The sequence below is a fragment of the Perissodus microlepis genome, chromosome 20 (genome assembly GCF_051167445.1).
Source record: "Perissodus microlepis isolate ML-2025 ecotype Zambia chromosome 20, ASM5116744v1, whole genome shotgun sequence".
NCBI lineage: Eukaryota > Metazoa > Chordata > Actinopteri > Cichliformes > Cichlidae > Perissodus > Perissodus microlepis.
Genome location: NC_140480.1, coordinates 7,074,251 through 7,092,816, shown reverse-complemented (window position 1 = coordinate 7,092,816; position 18,566 = coordinate 7,074,251). Strand labels below are relative to the sequence as shown.

The following is an 18,566-nucleotide window of genomic DNA, read 5'->3' as shown; positions in this document are numbered from 1 at the left end:
TCTGCTATAGAAATATCAGGGGTGGGGCTACAGGCTAATTTTGTAACTTCTTTACACTGACAAAAAGGGGAGGTTCACTGGTCCGGCCTGCTTAAAGTCAAAGTGGGCTGTATGTGGCCCACGATGTAAAATGAGTTTGACACCCCTGGTCTACAGTGTTTCTGTCATACTTTCCAGCTCTCATTTCTTTTGGGGGAATGTTTGGTTGATGTGTACATCATACCTTTATTCAGTGTTCAGGTGTTTTTGAAACTACATTAAAGAAAGCAGTTTTGAGGTAAATTCTTTCTTTGTAAACACAGGATAGCAATGGACAGGTAGCTGGCGGTGGTGTTTCTGTCTATTACTCCCATGTCCTTCAGATGCTTTTCTTCAGCTACAGCCAGGGGAAGTCATTCGCTGCCACAGTGAGCCGCAGCACAACTGATGTGCAGAGGCTCTTTGCCATCAATGTGAAAGGGTAACACAATAAAATAGTCTGTAAAAGCCTATCAAATATAATTGTAACTGCAAAAGAAAATTATGAACAGAAATATTTTTTTTTCCTATTTTGTCTTTAAAGCTCCAATGGTGGCAGCAGTAAGATGTCTCCTGCACTGTGCCAGTGGTCTGAGGTCATGAACCATCCAGGCCTTGTGTGCTGTGTGCAACAGACAACAGGCATACCTCTGGTTATCATGGTCAAACCTGACACCTTCCTCATCCAAGAGATTAAAACCCTGCCAGCCAAAGCTAAGGTAAATACCATTTACTATTGTGACATGAAACTGGTTAAGGATACCATGAAAACAGTAATTGGAGGAAAAAAGGAAATTCCATTTTGGAGTAGAGAACTGTATAAACACAAAGCTTTTCCGGTTGTCTTGTTTACTAAGCAAAGTTATTTCCCATGAGTTTAACTAATTTTACTGTTTTCTAAGGTTAACATTTATTTGTCTGTTTCTGTCAGATTCAAGATATGGTAGCTATCCGACACACTGCCAGTAATGAGCAGCAGCGCACTACCATGATTCTTCTATGTGAGGATGGCAGCTTGCGAATCTACATGGCAAATGTGGACAACACCTCCTACTGGCTCCAGCCCTCATTACAGCCCAGCTGTGGCATAAGCATCATGAAGCCAGTCCGCAAGCGCAAGGCCGCTGCTGCCAGTAAGTTTGTGGACAATGGTTATTTTGTAAATGCCAGTTATGTATGATGAATGAACAGCTTGTACTAACCTGTTTATTGCTTACTTAATATTTGCTGATATGTTACTGATGACAGCGATTTGTAACCTTTTCCATAAATGCCCTTATGTTTTCTGATTTAAGTTTGCCTATTATAAATTTTTCTTAAAATTCAAAGTGTAATTCATTCACATTTTCAGATCATGTTTCTTGTGTTCATTCTCCATGTAGCCAGACATACACAATAATAAAAGCAACTAATCTAAAATTTTGGGGAGCTAATTTGAATGTAATGATTTTACTTTAAGCCACCCGGACTTCCAGTCAGGTGACATTCCCAGTGGATTTCTTTGAACACAACCAGCAGCTGACAGAGGTGGAGTTTGGGGGTAATGACTTGCTGCAGGTCTACAACGGACAGCAGATCAAACACAGGCTCAACTCCACAGGGATGTATGTGGCCAACACAAAGGTAGAGGCATTTTACCTTAATGGTTCTGTGTTAGAAAAGGTGTAAAAACATTGCTCTGCTTCTCTCTTGTAATGCAGGTTATTGCTGCGTCAGCAGTGCTTGAGTTGATAACCATGGTGCAGCAGAGGGATCTTTGTTAATTACATTTTATGTAAATGTAGTTTAATGTTATCTGCCATCACTTGTGTTGAGACTTTGCTGTCTTTGCCATCTACATTTGTGCAGTTTACTATACCAGAGTACATTAGTATATGTCCAGTCTAAATCCAAGTGACCCTGCTTTAAACAAAAACAGTGAGGACACCTATTCTAAATATGTTTTTCAGCTGTAGTCTAGAAAAAAAGATGTAAAATAACAAATGTCATGTTTCTTTTTGCTTTCCTTTCTCTTTTCCTTCATCCTAGCCTGGAGGGTTCACTGTAGAGGCAGTAAACAACAACAGTTCAATGGTGATGACAGGCATGCGAGTTCAGGTGGGCACCCAGGCCATTGAAAGGGCTCCTTCTTATGTGGAGGTCTTTGGACGCACCATGCAGATAAATCTGACAAGAGCTCGCTGGTTTGACTTCCCCTTCACGAGAGAGGAGGCCCTGCAGGCTGACAAGAAGCTGTCTATATTTAGTAAGATCAAGACTGTGCAGTGGTTATACGTTTTTTTTACTACTTAATGGTTTTTCTTGTTACCTGTATTGATATTCCAATACACGTGTTTAAATAATTTGCGCTGACCTGTTCATATTATTTGGTCATATGGTCATATGCTGCAGTCTGTTTAGATAGATCTTCTAATACACTGTCTTGTTAATTTTTAAGTTGGAGCATCCGTTGACCCAGCTGGAGTCACCATGCTTGATTCAATTAAGATCTATGGAAAATCCAAGGAGCAGTTTGGCTGGCCTGAGGATCCACCAGAAGACTTCTCATCTGCCTCAGTTAACAATGTCTGCAGTCCCAGCCTCAACCAGGGCAATGGGACCTCTGATGGAGACATAGCCACCCCAACTACAACTAATGGCACTGTATTAGAGAGGTATGAGCTTTTCAATTTGGGCTGCGAAAAGGTCAACCCAAGTTGTTGGCATTCACACTTTTTTATCCCCAGGGTTGAATAAACCACTCCTAATGAACTGATGAGCAAGTTTGACCATCATCTATTAAGTACCTTTATATAAAACCTCTCGGTAGATTTGTCAGGTTCAGTGTTTCATCATAACTGTTTTTTGGTCCATTCATTTGACAACGAAATATTTTGCTAAAACATTGTTTTATCTACAGTTCCTCAGTTTTGTGTGAAGATGTATATTTTGTGAAAAGCGCATTACATATATTACCATAGATGTGATGTTTTTTAAAAATTATTTTAACTCATACTACATTTTATAAGCATGTATTGAATACAGCTGTGTAGTATGGGTTGTTGGACACAACCCTGAAATTTGAGCAGTAGCAGTAAGCTCTCTTTAGTGTGTTTTAGTGCATGGCTCTTGTGATCATCTTTTCTTGCATGTGTCTTTTGTTCAACTGAATCATTTATTTCCACTTGTTTCTTTCCGTGATCCTCACACTTATTTTTGTTCTTTTTCTTTTGCTCCCAAAATTACAATAAAAAGTTGTGAAACTGAGTCCTTATCAACATTGGACCGGTTAGTAACTGCCTTTTCTCTGCTTGTTTGTATGGTTTTGTGCATGTGTGCCAGCTTGTTTGTCTTTGCCTGCAACCGAACATGCCATGCACCATTTCCACACCTGTGCAGCAACAGAAACATTTTCCCCTGACATTTATTCTTGCACTCAATTTTGTTTGGCGTTTAGAGTAGCAGCAGAATAATAGTGCTTTTTCCCCCTGTATGATTGGTTATTTAAAGAATAATTCACAGGAGATGCAGAATTGATGTTCTTTCTCTATTTCAGGTTGGTGGTCAGCTCCCTTGAAGCTTTGGAAAGCTGTTTTGCAGTTGGTTCATCCAGTGAAAAGGTAAACCTGTAAAGACTTTCTTTTTTTTATTGACTTTTAAAAGCATAATTATGTATAAATGAATCCTTGTTATCTACATGCTTGTGTTCAGGATGCATTTTTAATTCATGTCAACTCTATAGGAGAAAAACAAGGCCGCAGCACTGGAGTTGGCAACTTTACTTCTGTCGATGCCAACACCTGTAGGTGTGCAGCAGCAGACAAAGGGGCTTCTTGCCAGTCTGCACACAAGCCGTACTGCCTACCACAATCACAAGGTAATAAAAGAGGCCAAATTTATACAATGTTTAGCTCATTATAATCTGAAAAATGTTGTATTGATTTTCATTAACAGCCAAACACCTTAATACTCTCTCGAACCATTATCCCCCCCTCTGCTCTCCTCAGGACCAGTCCTTGCTGAGCAATGCTGTGCAGTGTCTGAATAGTTGCAGCCGGGAAGGGAAAGAGTTAGACCCTGATGTCTTCCAAAGACTTGTAATCACTGCCCGCTCCATTGCGATCATGAGACCCAACAACTTGGTGCATTTCACAGAAACAAAATCATTGCACCATGACTCGGGTAAGAAGCTTTTCTTGTTATGAAGAATGTTGGCATAGAATAGAATGTTTTATATGGATTCTTGTGTGAGCATATAACAAATAAACTTGATTTTTGTCATTTGGAGTCAAAGTCAGAAAAAGATACTTTTTACTTTTCACTTACAATGAAACAGCTTGGAAGTTAACTGACTTATAATTCTCACACTTACTGGTGTTCTTCTCTTACTAACTCAGAGGTGACAGAGGATGGACAAAAGCATGTGGATAGTGAGAACTGTAATTTTATTGCACAATTGATGAATAACTTCTGGAAGCTCCATGCCCTAAAACCAAAGAATGCCTTTCTTGCTCCTGCTTGCTTGCCTGGTAAGTTCCACCCTGTGGGTCCCCAACATTTTGCAAGAACATTTATTGTTAAATGTATATGCATTTATACATATGTGTTGTGAGTAATGTTGATTCACTTAAATCTTATGTAAACCATTTACACGTATTGTAATGCCCAACAGCACGAGTACATTTGTCTTCTATTCTGAAACCCTAGTCTGGAAATTAGTTATTTATTTTAAATTTAAGGTCTAACTCATGTGGAAGCAACAGTAAATGCCTTGGTAGACATCATCCATGCATACTGCACATGTGAGCTGGATTACGTCAATGTAGCCTCCAAAATCTACATGCAGATGTTACTGTGTCCTGTAAGTATATCAGTTTTATTGATCAGTCATTTTTATTTGTCTTCTTCTCCTTGAACAGCATTTTAACTACTGTAGTTTGTACCTTGTCAGTAGATTTGTTTTTACATGGCTTTACAAGGGTAATAATAGGCAGCATGCTTATATTAAAGATTTTAGGCAATTAGAAGGAGCTCTTGCATGGATCACTGTCAAAGTCATGAGGTAACCAGTCTATATTTAACAATTCACAGGACACTGCTGTCAGCTTTTCTTGCAAGCAGGCTCTGATCAGAGTGCTTAGACCAAGAAACAAGCGACGCCATGTGACCCTTCCATCTCCCCCACGTTCCAACACACCTATGGGTATGTTTATTAATTAATTCAAAGTATTAATTGAATGTTACTAGATGTACATGAATATTTGATAGTTTTTTTTGGGGCAATATTAAATATGATTTCTCATATTAGTTATCATTTTAACAAGGCTTTAGGGATCCTCTAAATGTTTGCGGTTGATCTCCTTTATCAGGAGACAAGGATGATGATGACGACGACGATGCAGATGACAAAATGCAGTCATCAGTGTTGACTGGTGGAGAAGAGGGTCGACAGGAGAGCCAAGAACAAAATGAAGTGGACCATGGCGACTTTGAGATGGTGGTGAGACAAAGAGCAGCAGTCTGTAGGCCAGGGGTGTCCAACTCCAGGCCTCGAGGGACAGTGTCCTGAAGGTTTTAGATGTGTCCTTGATCCAATACAGCTGTTTTAAATGGCTAAATTACCTCCTCAACATGTCTTGAAGTTCTCTAGAGACCTGGTAATGAACTAATCATGATTCAAGTGTGTTGACCCAGAGTGAGATCTAAAACTTGCAGAACACCGGCCCTTGAGGCCTGGAGTTGGACACCCCTGCTGTAGGCTGTTTCTGACATTGGACTAGCATTTTTTTTTTAGACTGTTTTAGAGACACTCATCGCAAAAGTATAAATGATCTACCTGTTCCTGAATTATTCTGGATGCAGAGTATAATGTTGTAACATCGCAAACATATATTTAAAGTAACTAACTAGCTTTGACGATGTCAAAAAGTTTGTAATTCACTTCTGTTCATTTATATTATGACTAAATTGTTTTTCTGAGCTCACACTACATAGACAATAAATATACACTGGAGTAACATTTTTTAAAAGCCACTTATATTCCTTTCTTTGGCTTGTATGACCATCTTCAAATTTAAATCTTAGTTATCTATAAATTACATATGCATGTTAAAATTTGGTAAAACATGCCTTTTTTTGTGCTTCACAGTCCGAGTCTATGGTCCTGGAGACAGCAGAAAATGTCAACAATGGAAATCCATCTCCCCTCGAGGCTCTGCTTGCTGGAGCCGAAGGTTTCCCCCCCATGCTTGACATACCTCCTGATGCAGATGATGAAACCATGGTAGAGTTGGCAATTGCTCTAAGCCTGCAGCAGGATCAACAGGGTAAGTGACCAGAAAATCCTAAATAAAGTAATAATTTTGTGGCTAGTGTGACTGTGACTTATAACTAGTCCTACTCAGCATTACAGTCTTTCCTGTCTATGCTGAAACTATTCTAAATTTCTTTAAACCTTGAAATTCATAGAGCCTTACAATTTTTCTTTTACATAATTGTTTTGAAGCTTTTTTGTTCTGTGTGTGTGTGTGTGTGTGTGTGTGTGTGTGTGTGTGTGTGTGTGTGTGTGTGTGTGTGTGTGTGTGTGTGTGTGTGTGTGTGTGGCTATATCAGTTGCCACCCTTCAGAGTGATTTTAAACCCTCATAAGTTATTCAACAAAATACAATTTTTTTTCCCCCAGATTACGTTATTTGAATTGTTCTGATCTGCAAAACTTAATGTTTCACCCTGACACATTTTAATGGAAGTTTGGGCACTCCTACAAGTCCGTCCTTAAACACAATTTTTGACATTTTTAGGTAGTAGCAGCAGTGCTCTTGGGCTTCAGAGTCTAGGCCTGTCTGGCCAGGCCCCAAGCTCCTCTTCACTTGATGCTGGCACCCTGTCAGACACCACTGCATCAGGTAATAAGACCATCTTCATGCTCAACCGGAAGCTAGTTTTTAATGCTTGCAAAGTCACTGTTGCAAGTCAGTTAAACAAACCTTTTTTTTAAAAGTTCCAAAAATAAAATAACTTTTTATTTTTAAATTAAATAAAAGGAAATTATTATCATTAAATAATTTTATCCTAACTTGAAGCTCATAAGCTCATCAGTGATACAGCATGTAGTTGTACTGCTCATATCTGTAAGCTGGCCAATGTCAAATTAACCCCTATAATTTAATGCCACACTGGTCACAATGGGTTCAGTAGCACTTATTTTTGATTGTACTGCATGCTCTTTGCATTGTTGGTGCACAAGTATAAACTAAGATCATGTATCCTGGCCAGATGACCGCGGTGTATTTACTGTTACAGCTATTGCTATGATTTCAGCCCCGGCATCAGATGATGAGGGCAGCACAGCTGCTACTGATGGTTCCACATTGCGGACCTCCCCAGCTGAGCACGGCGGCAGCGTGGGCTCAGAGAGTGGAGGTTCTGCTATCGACTCTGTAGCAGGGGAGCACAGTGGTGGGTGATTTAAGTAAAACAGGCCAGTTTAATATTAAAAACATTATATATGCATGCCCCGAATTAGTGGTAGTATCTCAAATATGTAGGAACTTCTATATCCAATTCTTTTCAGCCCCGTAGTAAGTATTAGACTTTAAACTTCTTTAGACATTAATTTTCTCTAATTCCCAATAACCTTCTGAGAAAGGTAGCTCTAAGTTTACAGATTATAATATAGTGTGTCACCTTTCCTATCCTTCCCTTTTCCCATGCCTCATTTTGTTGCGCTTTAAAGTCCTGAGGGGCAAACGTGACTCTTCAGTTTAAAATAAAACCTAATCCTTCCCTGTGTTACATTACCAGGTTTCCATATTGCTTAGTTGCTTTCATTCATGCATTTGTATAGTGTCAGGTCGCAGCAGTGCATATGGAGACACAACAGCGGAAGGCCACCCCGCTGGTCCAGGCAGCGTGAGTTCCAGCACTGGAGCCATTAGTACCACCACAGCCCAGCAGGAATGTGAAGGCTCAGAAGGTGAAGGAGAGACTGAAGGAGACATTCACACAAGCAACAGGTCAGATTCATGAATTTGGATTATTTTAGGTTAACTTAAGGCTCCATGATAATGAACATCTGCCATGTGAAGTGCTGAAGACTCATTTATACTATCTATGGATACCAACATGACCATAAGAAAGACAGATAATAATATTTAGTTTTTATTACATTGTCATGAAAAGTGATTTATGCTTAATAGTTTAACCAGTAAAACATGTCATTATGTTTTTCATTAGGTTGCACATGGTTCGTCTTATGCTACTGGAGCGTTTGCTTCAGCACCTTTCTCAGCTCCACAATGTAGGTGGAGTCCAAGCTATCCCTTACATGCAAGTTATCCTCATGTTGACCTCTGACCTTGACGGTGAGGATGAAAAGGATAAAGGTGCTTTGGATGACCTGCTTGCACAGCTCATTGCCGAGCTTGGCATGCACAAGAAGGTAACTACTGTTTTGTCCTTTCCTCATTTTGTATCAGGCTCAGAATATTTTTGTTTTACTGAATCGTGTTATATCTCTGCAGGATGTTTCCAAGAAGAATGAGCGTAGTTCCATAAATGAAGTTCATTTGGTCATCATGAGGCTGCTTAGTGTCTTCATGTCTCGAACAAAGTCTGGATCCAAATCTTCCTCTGAGGTACAGTTTTACTATAATCACTATGTAGTGTGTAGCCAGGTTTGCACCTCTCTCAACAACTGCTCAAAATTGATTGCAGTCATTTATCACATCTCATTTTTGCTCAAGTTTCATATTATTATTAACATAATTTGTGCCATGAAGCTCACAGTTTCATGGCTATCATGCAACTTGATTATACTTTGTACATCATGAATTTTGAAGTCAGCTGTTTTCCCTCTTTTTGTCTTCTAGTCATCCTCCCTCATTTCCAATGCCACAGCAACCGCCTTGCTCAGCCTGGGTTCTATTGACTACTGCCTCCAAGTGCTCAAGTCACTCCTGGAGTTTTGGAAGAGCCAACAGGGTGAAGAAGAGCCAGTGACTGCCAGCCAGCTCCTCCGCACACACACAGCTTCCTCTCCCCCTGACATGAGTCCGTTCTTCCTTCGCCAATATGTTAAGGTAAGATAATCTCAACATTAAAAAATGGAAAAGACTATTTATATCTCTCAAATTTTAACATTAACTCAATATATTGTTTTTGTAATCAGGGGCATGCTGCTGATGTGTTTGAAGCCTACTCCCAGTTGTTGACTGAAATGGTGCTTCGGCTGCCATATCAGATAAAGAAAATTGCTGACGCCAACCCACGTATCCCACCTCCTGTATTTGATCATTCCTGGTTCTACTATCTATCTGAAGTAAGCCATCATATAAATGTTTTTTTTTCCTTTTGTCTTTCCAAAAGAGAGAAATTGATCTCTTCATTTTTTCCCCCAATTTTTTCCAGTATCTGATGATACAACAGACACCATTCGTCAGGAGGCAAGTCAGAAAACTGTTGCTGTTCATTTGCGGCTCAAAGGAAAAATATCGTCAGCTACGAGACCTGCACACTCTTGACTCTCATGTGCGCAGCATCAAAAAGCTTCTAGAGGAACAGGGCATCTTCCTCCGGGCTGGTGTGGTCACTGCCTCATCTGGCTCAGCCCTACAGTATGACACACTCATCAATCTGGTGAGTGTCTTGATAAGACAGTGTACCACTCCTGCATTACTCTGGATCCATTATGTATAAAACAGGTTTACTTAGAACTTGTTTGTTTGTGCTTTTTTGTGTCTTAGTAAGCTGCAGTGCTGTGTTGAATTTATTGGTTTTAGGATCTGTTTTATTTTGTGTTTATATATATGTTTGTTTGTTTTTTTGTTTTCTTTGCTATGCTTTGCTGTAAATTGCTTTATTTATTTTTGTAGATGGAACACCTGAAAGCTTGTGCTGAAATTGCCACTCAAAGGACAATCAACTGGCAGAAGTTCTGCATGAAGGATGACTGTAAGTTGTTTGTGATTACTTATTTATTTTTGAAGCAACAAATGTTTTACACAAGTACTAACTATTTATGTCTCTGTCTTTGCTTTTCTTTTTTTGCCATACAGCTGTCTTGTACTTCTTGCTCCAAGTCAGTTTCTTAGTGGATGAGGGCGTTTCCCCAGTTTTGCTGCAACTCCTCTCCTGTGCTCTGTGTGGCAGCAAGGTGCTGGCCAGCTCCTCCTCTACCTCATCCTCATTCTCAGGCGGAGGGTCTGGTAGTGCTGGACAGACAGGAGCCTCTCAGTCCTCTCAGAGCAAGTCTTCTAGTAAAAAGAGCAAAAAAGAAGACAAAGAGAAAGAAAAAGATGGTGAGAAAATAAAAAATGACTAGTTGTACTTCTTAGAAAATCAACTAGCGTAGAAGCACATATTGGGTACTGAACTGGGCTCCAGTGCTCCTTTGAACCTGAACAAGATGTAAAAGTGGTGTAAAATGATTGGTCGATGAGATTATCCTGAATTTAATTGTATCTTGTCAACTGACCACAGGGGATGGTGTTGGTAGCCAGGAGGATCAGCTTTGTATGGCTCTGGTCAGTCAGCTTAACAAATTTGCAGACAAGGAGACGCTCATTCAGTTCCTACGCTGTTTCTTGCTGGAGTCAAACTCATCTGCTGTGCGCTGGCAAGCCCACTGCTTGGCGCTGCATATCTACAGGTATTGTAGAAACATACACCTAGTACATTGGGTAGTTTGGTCTAAAAATTAGTCTATTTAACAAAAGCTTAGGCTTATTGCATCACTTTTTAACAATTGAATACATGTATGGACAACCTGATATTGTTTGTACTTCCGCAGGAACTCTAGTAAATCTCAGCAGGAGCTGCTGCTTGAACTGACTTGGGCCATCTGGCCAGAGCTTCCTGCATATGGCCGTAAAGCTGCCCAGTTTGTCGACCTGCTTGGTTACTTCTCACTCAAAACCCCTCAAACTGAGAAAAAGGTTAGATTTTTTCTTTTCTTTTTTCTTTCTTTAAAATCCTTTTCTGTATTTCATGCAGTGTTTTTTAAATAAAATTATAGTTTGGCTATTTTCTATATCAATTCAAAGAGGAATAATTCAGTATTTACAATTAAACGGTTAGTTTTTGTTCTTAAAGTATTACACAAGGGTTCATATCCTGATGCTTGTGTTTTTATTTGTCTCTACAGATCATAGACACCACTTTCATTATGATAGAAGATGAAATTGTTTTGTTTCTCTTATTTATTTATGTATTTTTCTCCAGCTGAAGGAGTATTCCCAAAAGGCTGTGGAAATCCTGAGAGCACAGAACCATATCCTGACAAATCACCCCAACTCCAATATATACAAGTATGTTGATTGATACTGAAATCGAAACATTCAATCTTATAACAGTGAGAATGCAACTATTGGGCATCATCTACATAAAATTACATGTGTTTTTTTTCTGCAGCACACTCTCTGGATTAGTGGAGTTTGATGGCTTTTATCTGGAAAGTGACCCCTGCTTGGTGTGCAACAATCCAGAAGTTCCCTTCTCCGTGAGTGAAACACACCCTCACACAACAGGCATATTCTTTTAAAAAAGTACACAGGCAGTCAAGCTAATTAAAATAATTTTTACATACTAGTAAATTTCACAGGGGAAGGCTTAAAGAGAGATGGTATTGGTTTCAGAATTTGAAAACCCCCTGCCAAATGCAAAACTCTTAGTATTAACTGTGTAACATAGCTGGTTAGTTAAACAATGATGAAATACAGTTATGTTGATAGAAACATCCTCTAAACGTAGGTATAAACAGTTCTCAGTATTGTTTTAAGCATAGTTTTAATTTTTATTTTATTTTCATCCACCAGAATATAAAACTGTCATCCATCAAAGTAGACACCCGCTATACGACCACACAACAGGTTGTCAAGCTCATTGGTAGCCACACCATCAGCAAAGTCACAGTGAAGATTGGTGACCTCAAACGCACCAAAATGGTCCGCACCATCAATCTCTATTACAACAACAGGACAGTCCAGGCGATCGTGGAGCTGAAGAATAAGTATGTCAGCAAAGAGCTGCTGTTCTTTCTTGCTTTTAGTTTTCATATTATTATGGTAAATTTTAAGGTGCAAAGATGTAGTATCAACTTGGAAGTTTCATTTTAATTTACTTTTTTGGCATTAATTAGGAGTTCTTAACTTTACTGTCTTTTTTTTTTTCTTTTTAGGCCTGCTCGTTGGCACAAAGCCAAGAAAGTTCAGCTCACCCCGGGACAAACAGAAGTGAAGATTGACCTTCCCTTACCTATCGTCGCTTCCAACTTGATGATTGAGTTTTCTGATTTCTACGAGAACTACCAGGCTTCCACTGAGACCCTGCAATGTCCACGCTGCAGTGCTTCCGTACCGGCCAACCCCGGTGTGTGTGGCAACTGCGGTGAGAATGTGTATCAGTGCCACAAGTGCAGGTGAGCCCTGTGTTTCCTCTGCGGTTCTTAAAGAATTGAAGACACTTTTAGATTTATTGGATTTTTACTATATGGTTGACACTTTTCAGGTCAATCAATTATGACGAAAAAGACCCCTTCCTGTGCAACGCCTGTGGTTTCTGCAAATATGCCCGATTTGACTTCATGCTGTATGCTAAACCATGCTGTGCTGTGGATCCTATTGAAAATGAGGAAGACAGGAAAAAGGTAGAAAAAAAAAAAGAAGCCTCTTCTAGGACAAGAAAAGCATTTAAAGGAATTGGTTAAAAATAGGCTTACCATTCCTAAAAGTCAGACTACAAAATGTTTTGTCCCTTTTTGCATAGGCTGTGACCAACATTAACACCCTCTTGGACAAAGCTGACCGGGTCTACCACCAGCTGATGGGTCACCGGCCTCAGTTGGAGAGTCTCTTGTCTAAAGTCAATGAGGCAGCACCGGAGAAGCCCCAGGTCAGTCAAGAGGGACTGAAAGAGCACTTGACCTAAATAAGCACAGCTTGTACTAATGCAACCTGCACATGCTGCAGAGATCATTTATGTTTTTCTTCAGTCTCTATTTTAGCTCTATTTCTACAGTTTTATCTAACAGTATTTTCTCTTGTCTTTTATTTCTTTCAGGATGACACTGGAGCAGGAGCAGGACTTGGTGCATCCTCTGCTAATGTGAACAGATACATTCAGCAGCTGGCTCAGGAATACAGTGGAGATTGCAAGACCTCATTTGATGAACTCTCCAAGATTATACAGGTTAGGAAGAAAATGCAGTTAACTTTCCTGATATCTGTACCCTTGTTTTCTTCCTGCTCTCATACAATTGTGCCCCTTCCTTCTTTGTTTACAGAAAGTTCTTGCATCTCGTAAAGAGCTCTTGGAGTATGACCTACAACAGAGAGAGGCTGCCACTAAGTCATCTCGGAGCAGCAGTAGCCACCAGCCCACCTTCACCGCCAGTCAGTACCGCGCCCTCTCTGTGCTGGGCTGCGGCCATACATCCTCAACCAAGTGTTACGGCTGTGCCTCAGCTGTTACAGGTCACTGCATCACACTGCTCCGCGCACTGGCCACCAATCCAGCCCTTCGGCAGATCCTAGTCCTTCAGGGTCTCATCCGTGAGCTGTTTGAGTATAACTTGCGTCGAGGTACAGCAGCCATGAGGGAGGAGGTGCGCCAGCTGGTCTGTCTCCTCACTAGGTATGTCCTTTCCTTCACATATTTTCACGTGACAATTAATTGCCTGACTTCAGTTCCACATATAAGCAATGATAGTATTGTAAGTTGTTGGAACGATAACATTGAAATCTCAGCTTTTTGCTTTTTAACTTTCTATGTTAATACACGCTGTATATAATGGTGTTTCATTGTCATTTGGTCTCCTGTATCCTTACATGTTTGTTTGTTTTTTTTCCTTGTCTCTCTATCTTTTGCTTCAGAGATCACCCAGAAGCCACTCAGCAGATGAACGATCTGATCATTGCCAAGGTGTCAGCTGCCCTCAAAGGTCACTGGGCCAATCCTGATCTGGTAGGTCTCAGAGGTCATACTGAAAATAATTTAAACCCAACAGACATTGTTTTTGTGGGGGTTTTTTGTTTGTTTGTTTGTTTTTTTCCAGAGTCGCTGTGACTATGAACTTTACTATAAAGAGATCCGATTTTAAAATACACTGTTTTTTCGTTTTCCCCCATCAGGTTAGTAATTTGCAGTATGAAATGCTGCTGCTAACGGACTCCATTTCAAAAGAGGGTGGATGCTGGGAATTACGGTTGCGTTGTGGTAAGCATTAATAATATACTTCAATTATGTTGTGCATTGTTTGTCTATAACAATTAATTAATTAATTAATTAAATTAATAAAATATGCATATGATATATTCTATTGATGGATCATTTGTATGGATAAGGCAGCGGTCCCCAGCCTTTTTTGCGCCACGGACCAGTTTATGTCCGACAATATTTTCACGGACTGGCGGACGGACAGGTGTCGCGGATAAATACAACAAAATAAAACCAGTACCGGTACCCCCCCAAAAAAAAAGATTTATTCATAACACACAGAAAAAGACCCAGGGAAACTATTTTAAAAAACTAACGCTAAAAACAGATAGAAACCCTGAAAACCATAAATTTCACACCCGAGCCTCAACTCTCGGTACCAAACGACTGGTCGATGGCCCGGGGGTTGGGGACCACTGGGCTAAGGGACTCTAAATTTATAAACAGTTCATGCAGCTCGGTCAATCCTGGCCAGAAATTTTGAGAGAACAATTTATTTATTTATTTATTTTGGTTTGGTTATTTTTGTCTGACCAAATCAGTCTCGGTCTACATAGGGTGGTATTGATTAGACACCTGGAACTATCGCTCTTCTTCTTCTTTTTTCCTCTAATATTATTTTGAAAGAGGTTTTGTTGGATTAAAGCAGTTAAGAGTCTTCGACTAATAGTGTTGTATCTTTTGTTTTGTTTTCCCTCACTTCTTCCCCATATGTAGCCCTCAGCCTGTTCCTCATGTCTGTCAACATAAAGACACCAGTAGTGGTGGAAAACATCACACTGATGTGCCTGAGAATCCTGCAAAAGCTGATTAAGCCCCCTGCTCCCACTAGCAAGAAGAACAAGGTAAAAAAAAATTGCTGCATGTTTAAAATAGATAAATATAAGCATATCTGTTGTGTCGGTTACCACTTGGTTGTATTATGCCACCTAACAAAGTTATGTGTGTTTTCTGTTTAAAGGATGCTGCTATTGAGTCTCTGACTACAGTCAGGCCCTACAGTAATGAAATCCACGCCCAGGCCCAACTCTGGCTCAAAAAAGATCCCAAAGCATCTTATGAGGCCTGGAAAAAGTGTCTTCCAGCAAGATGTAAGTATCGTGTCTGAACGGTTTACATTATCTCAGTGTCACAGGTTTATTCATTTATTGTATTTAATGAAATAGGAGCACTCAATAAACTTCTCATTGTTGTCTATCGCAGGTCAGGAAACGATGTCAAAACCTCAGGGGAAGGCTGAGTTACGGAAACAGTATCTACTTGAGAAGTATGTGTGGAAGTGGAAACAGTTCATGAGGTCTAGAAAAGGAGAAGGCCTTTTCCCGCGCCTGCTTAAACTGAGCCACAACAACTGGCTGCGACAGGTAATAATTAAAAAATAAAAAATCTGAAAAATGTTGTTTTCTTTGTTGGTTAGTTCACAAACCGGTAAATGCAATTTCTTAAAAAAATGCTAACTTTAGCTCTACTTTTTGCAGGTTCTTTTCACACCTGCCACCCAGGCTGCAAGACAGGCAGCTTGCACTATTGTGGAGGCACTTACCACAATCCCTAGCCGCAAGCAACAGGTCCTGGACCTGCTCACCAGGTATGAGTCTCAACAGAAAGCCAGCAAATCATGACATGCTCTATTTTGAATTTCATATACATAAATTAGGTTGATAATTCCAATGAATTTGGATATACTTAGCAATATAGCATAACTAGTTAAAGATGAATAGCTCTTATCATGTATTTCCATGATTTTATATTTTCTGGAAAATGAATTATCGGGCAGAAAAATAATATTATTTTAAATACTTTACAGATAAAGTGTTAAAGAAGAACATAATTCTGTGCTTAATATTGTAAATGAAAGAAAATGCGTCTCAGGCAGCTCACTTATTACATAGCTTCTCAAGCAAAAGGATGAAAACTGTTAAAGTGATTAAAAAACTGTCCTTGTTTAAGTTATCTGGATGAACTGAGTGTCGCTGGAGAGTGTGCAGTGGAGTATCTGGGTCTGTACCAGAAGCTGATTAAGCCAACACACTGGAAGATTTATCTGGCTGCCCGGGGAGTCCTGCCCTACATTGGCAACCTGATCACCAAGGTATTATTTTAACGTTCAAAGAATGTAATTTTATAGTCAGATAAACACTGGTGTTTTTAATTTAGTATCTTCATAGTCCTCTTCCTTTCCCAATTTCAAACAACTAAAGTGTCACTAGATCCATTAGAAGTGCTCCTATTTCAGTATCTTATCTTGTTTATTGCTATGATCAGGAAATAGCCAATCTGTTGGCTCTAGAGGAGGCTACACTGAGCACAGACTTGCAGCAAGGCTACGCCCTCAAGAGCTTGACTGGTATGTTAGTTTCCATCTTTAGATTTTCAGCATATATACAGATTGAGTGGTACACATTACTTTTATACCACAAGTAAAGTTGCAGCTAATTCAGACTTTTTTTGGTTCTGTGTGTGTTTTTTAGGATTGCTGTCATCTTTTGTGGAAGTGGAGTCCATTAAGCGGCATTTCAAAAGTAGGTTGGTCGGCACGGTGCTTAATGGTTATCTGTGCCTGAGGAAGTTGGTGGTTCAGCGAACCAAACTGATTGATGAAACTCAGGATATGCTACTTGAGATGCTGGAAGACATGACGACAGGTGGGCATTGACAATAATTATAAATTTAATTATGTTTTTAAATAGATAACAATATTCTTATTTGGTCAACTGAATATTGTACATATTGTGCTTAATATTTTTTTAATTGTATGTCTTGTATTGTTCATAGGAACTGAGTCTGAAACCAAAGCTTTCATGGCAGTGTGCATAGAGACTGCAAAGCGGTACAACCTGGATGACTACAGAACACCTGTGTTCATTTTTGAGAGACTTTGCAGCATCATCTACCCTGTGAGTTGCCTTTACCTCGATTAGAGCTGCAACAAATAATTTGTCTTAAATTTTAATATAATGTTCACTAATTTTCACTAAGTCATACAAGTAATTTTCATTTGACTGAAGGCTTTCAAGTGCAACATCCTGCTGCTTTCTTGACATTTGAGATGAATGATCAAGTAATAAGAAGTAATTATATACAAATTGTTATATTATATACAAATATTTGTATTATATGCAGATATATTTAGATTGAGTGTAGTTTGTGTTTTAACATTCATTCTTTGAGTTGTGAGTAAAGACGAAGAAGTGACGTGCTTGTGTAATTTTGGAAACAGTTTTGAAGCAGAATTTGTTTTAATCTGGAGTAGGGCTGGGCCATATCATACCGTTCAGGTAATACTGGTGTAATGTTAGGCAATGATAAGAAAATGAAATATCGCAATAGAATACGCACATGGCAGAAAAAGCATGGCGGCGACGGAGAATGAGAAGGGTGAAAGCGGATCCTTGAATGACAGATGAACCAGAATTGGTTTATAGGTGCAACTTCAGTGGTGTGGAACTGGTTTGGCTTTCGTCTGTCAGATGCACACCAAAGCACAATTTTGTAGAGCATGCAAGCAGGCCGTTGTTATTAACGTGTTTTTCGGAAAATAAGTCGCTCTTAAAATCCTTTGATTTTTCTGAAAAATTGACAGTGCCCCTTAGAATTCTTATGTATGAATTCTGGTTGTGCTTACTGACCTCGAACTGATTTATGTGCTACACGGCGCTCGAAAACCTGTCAAAAAATGTTTTAGTACGACTTTACTAAGCTACGGAGCTGCACCGCTTGACGGATTGTCTGAGCATTACAGCTACCGTAGTCAGGAGTCTCGCGGAGTGATATGTACTGTGCTTCAACATAATATTACCGTATTGTGTGTATAACCTCTTTTTAAGTTTTGTGGATATTATACATGGTTATGCTGAGGATATGTCGGCCAATTTCCACTGGAAATGCCTTTTGGTTAAACTGTCAGCAAGGATTTGCATTTGCACTGTTAAATTTTTATATATAACTTTAATGCACATAAAAAAAAACAGCTGCTTGTTTAAGTGAAAATACTTTTTTTTTTTTTTTTGCGCTAATAAAGTTGTGGAGTTGTAAAGTATTTTGTCTAGTGTCAATTATATCGTTATCGCAAATTTTCAAATATATATCGTGATAAATATTTTTGGCCATATTGCCCTGCCCTAATCTGGAGCATTTGTTTCATTCACTATCTAGGAAGAGAATGAGGTGACAGAGTTCTTTGTGACGCTGGAAAAGGATCCTCAGCAAGAGGACTTCTTGCAGGGTCGCATGCCAGGAAACCCCTACAGCAGCAACGAGCCCGGCATCGGTCCTCTGATGAGGGACATCAAAAACAAGATCTGCCAAGACTGCGACCTGGTGGCTCTTCTTGAAGATGACAGTGGCATGGAGGTAAAG

At 39.6% G+C, this 18,566-nt stretch overlaps 1 protein-coding gene across 12 annotated transcripts in view; it reads left to right on the top strand.

Annotated features, from left to right (window-relative positions):
* Positions 1-18,566, top strand: part of ubr4 (ubiquitin protein ligase E3 component n-recognin 4) — a 52,385-nt gene that overhangs the window by 26,372 nt on the left and 7,447 nt on the right. For 5 of the 12 annotated variants that reach the window (XM_084916144.1, XM_084916139.1, XM_084916135.1 and 2 more), the window contains 46 exons: positions 303-460; positions 563-737; positions 950-1,151; positions 1,478-1,641; positions 2,047-2,263; positions 2,456-2,672; positions 3,253-3,285; positions 3,554-3,617; positions 3,740-3,874; positions 4,005-4,179; positions 4,395-4,526; positions 4,737-4,858; positions 5,089-5,200; positions 5,367-5,497; positions 6,146-6,323; positions 6,797-6,901; positions 7,299-7,454; positions 7,843-8,011; positions 8,232-8,436; positions 8,519-8,632; positions 8,867-9,076; positions 9,166-9,315; positions 9,405-9,632; positions 9,869-9,947; positions 10,052-10,294; positions 10,476-10,644; positions 10,786-10,930; positions 11,217-11,302; positions 11,406-11,493; positions 11,810-12,003; positions 12,172-12,411; positions 12,501-12,639; positions 12,759-12,884; positions 13,053-13,181; positions 13,276-13,625; positions 13,865-13,955; positions 14,123-14,207; positions 14,925-15,052; positions 15,169-15,298; positions 15,411-15,571; positions 15,686-15,795; positions 16,158-16,299; positions 16,473-16,554; positions 16,679-16,852; positions 16,983-17,104; positions 18,363-18,560. In XM_084916144.1, the coding sequence (XP_084772270.1) occupies positions 303-460; positions 563-737; positions 950-1,151; positions 1,478-1,641; positions 2,047-2,263; positions 2,456-2,672; positions 3,253-3,285; positions 3,554-3,617; positions 3,740-3,874; positions 4,005-4,179; positions 4,395-4,526; positions 4,737-4,858; positions 5,089-5,200; positions 5,367-5,497; positions 6,146-6,323; positions 6,797-6,901; positions 7,299-7,454; positions 7,843-8,011; positions 8,232-8,436; positions 8,519-8,632; positions 8,867-9,076; positions 9,166-9,315; positions 9,405-9,632; positions 9,869-9,947; positions 10,052-10,294; positions 10,476-10,644; positions 10,786-10,930; positions 11,217-11,302; positions 11,406-11,493; positions 11,810-12,003; positions 12,172-12,411; positions 12,501-12,639; positions 12,759-12,884; positions 13,053-13,181; positions 13,276-13,625; positions 13,865-13,955; positions 14,123-14,207; positions 14,925-15,052; positions 15,169-15,298; positions 15,411-15,571; positions 15,686-15,795; positions 16,158-16,299; positions 16,473-16,554; positions 16,679-16,852; positions 16,983-17,104; positions 18,363-18,560 (6,963 nt within the window). The remainder of the gene's footprint in view (positions 1-302; positions 461-562; positions 738-949; positions 1,152-1,477; positions 1,642-2,046; positions 2,264-2,455; positions 2,673-3,252; positions 3,286-3,553; positions 3,618-3,739; positions 3,875-4,004; positions 4,180-4,394; positions 4,527-4,736; positions 4,859-5,088; positions 5,201-5,366; positions 5,498-6,145; positions 6,324-6,796; positions 6,902-7,298; positions 7,455-7,842; positions 8,012-8,231; positions 8,437-8,518; positions 8,633-8,866; positions 9,077-9,165; positions 9,316-9,404; positions 9,633-9,868; positions 9,948-10,051; positions 10,295-10,475; positions 10,645-10,785; positions 10,931-11,216; positions 11,303-11,405; positions 11,494-11,809; positions 12,004-12,171; positions 12,412-12,500; positions 12,640-12,758; positions 12,885-13,052; positions 13,182-13,275; positions 13,626-13,864; positions 13,956-14,122; positions 14,208-14,924; positions 15,053-15,168; positions 15,299-15,410; positions 15,572-15,685; positions 15,796-16,157; positions 16,300-16,472; positions 16,555-16,678; positions 16,853-16,982; positions 17,105-18,362; positions 18,561-18,566) is intronic. The other 7 variants (XM_084916143.1, XM_084916137.1, XM_084916146.1 and 4 more) reach the window with 5 other exon arrangements.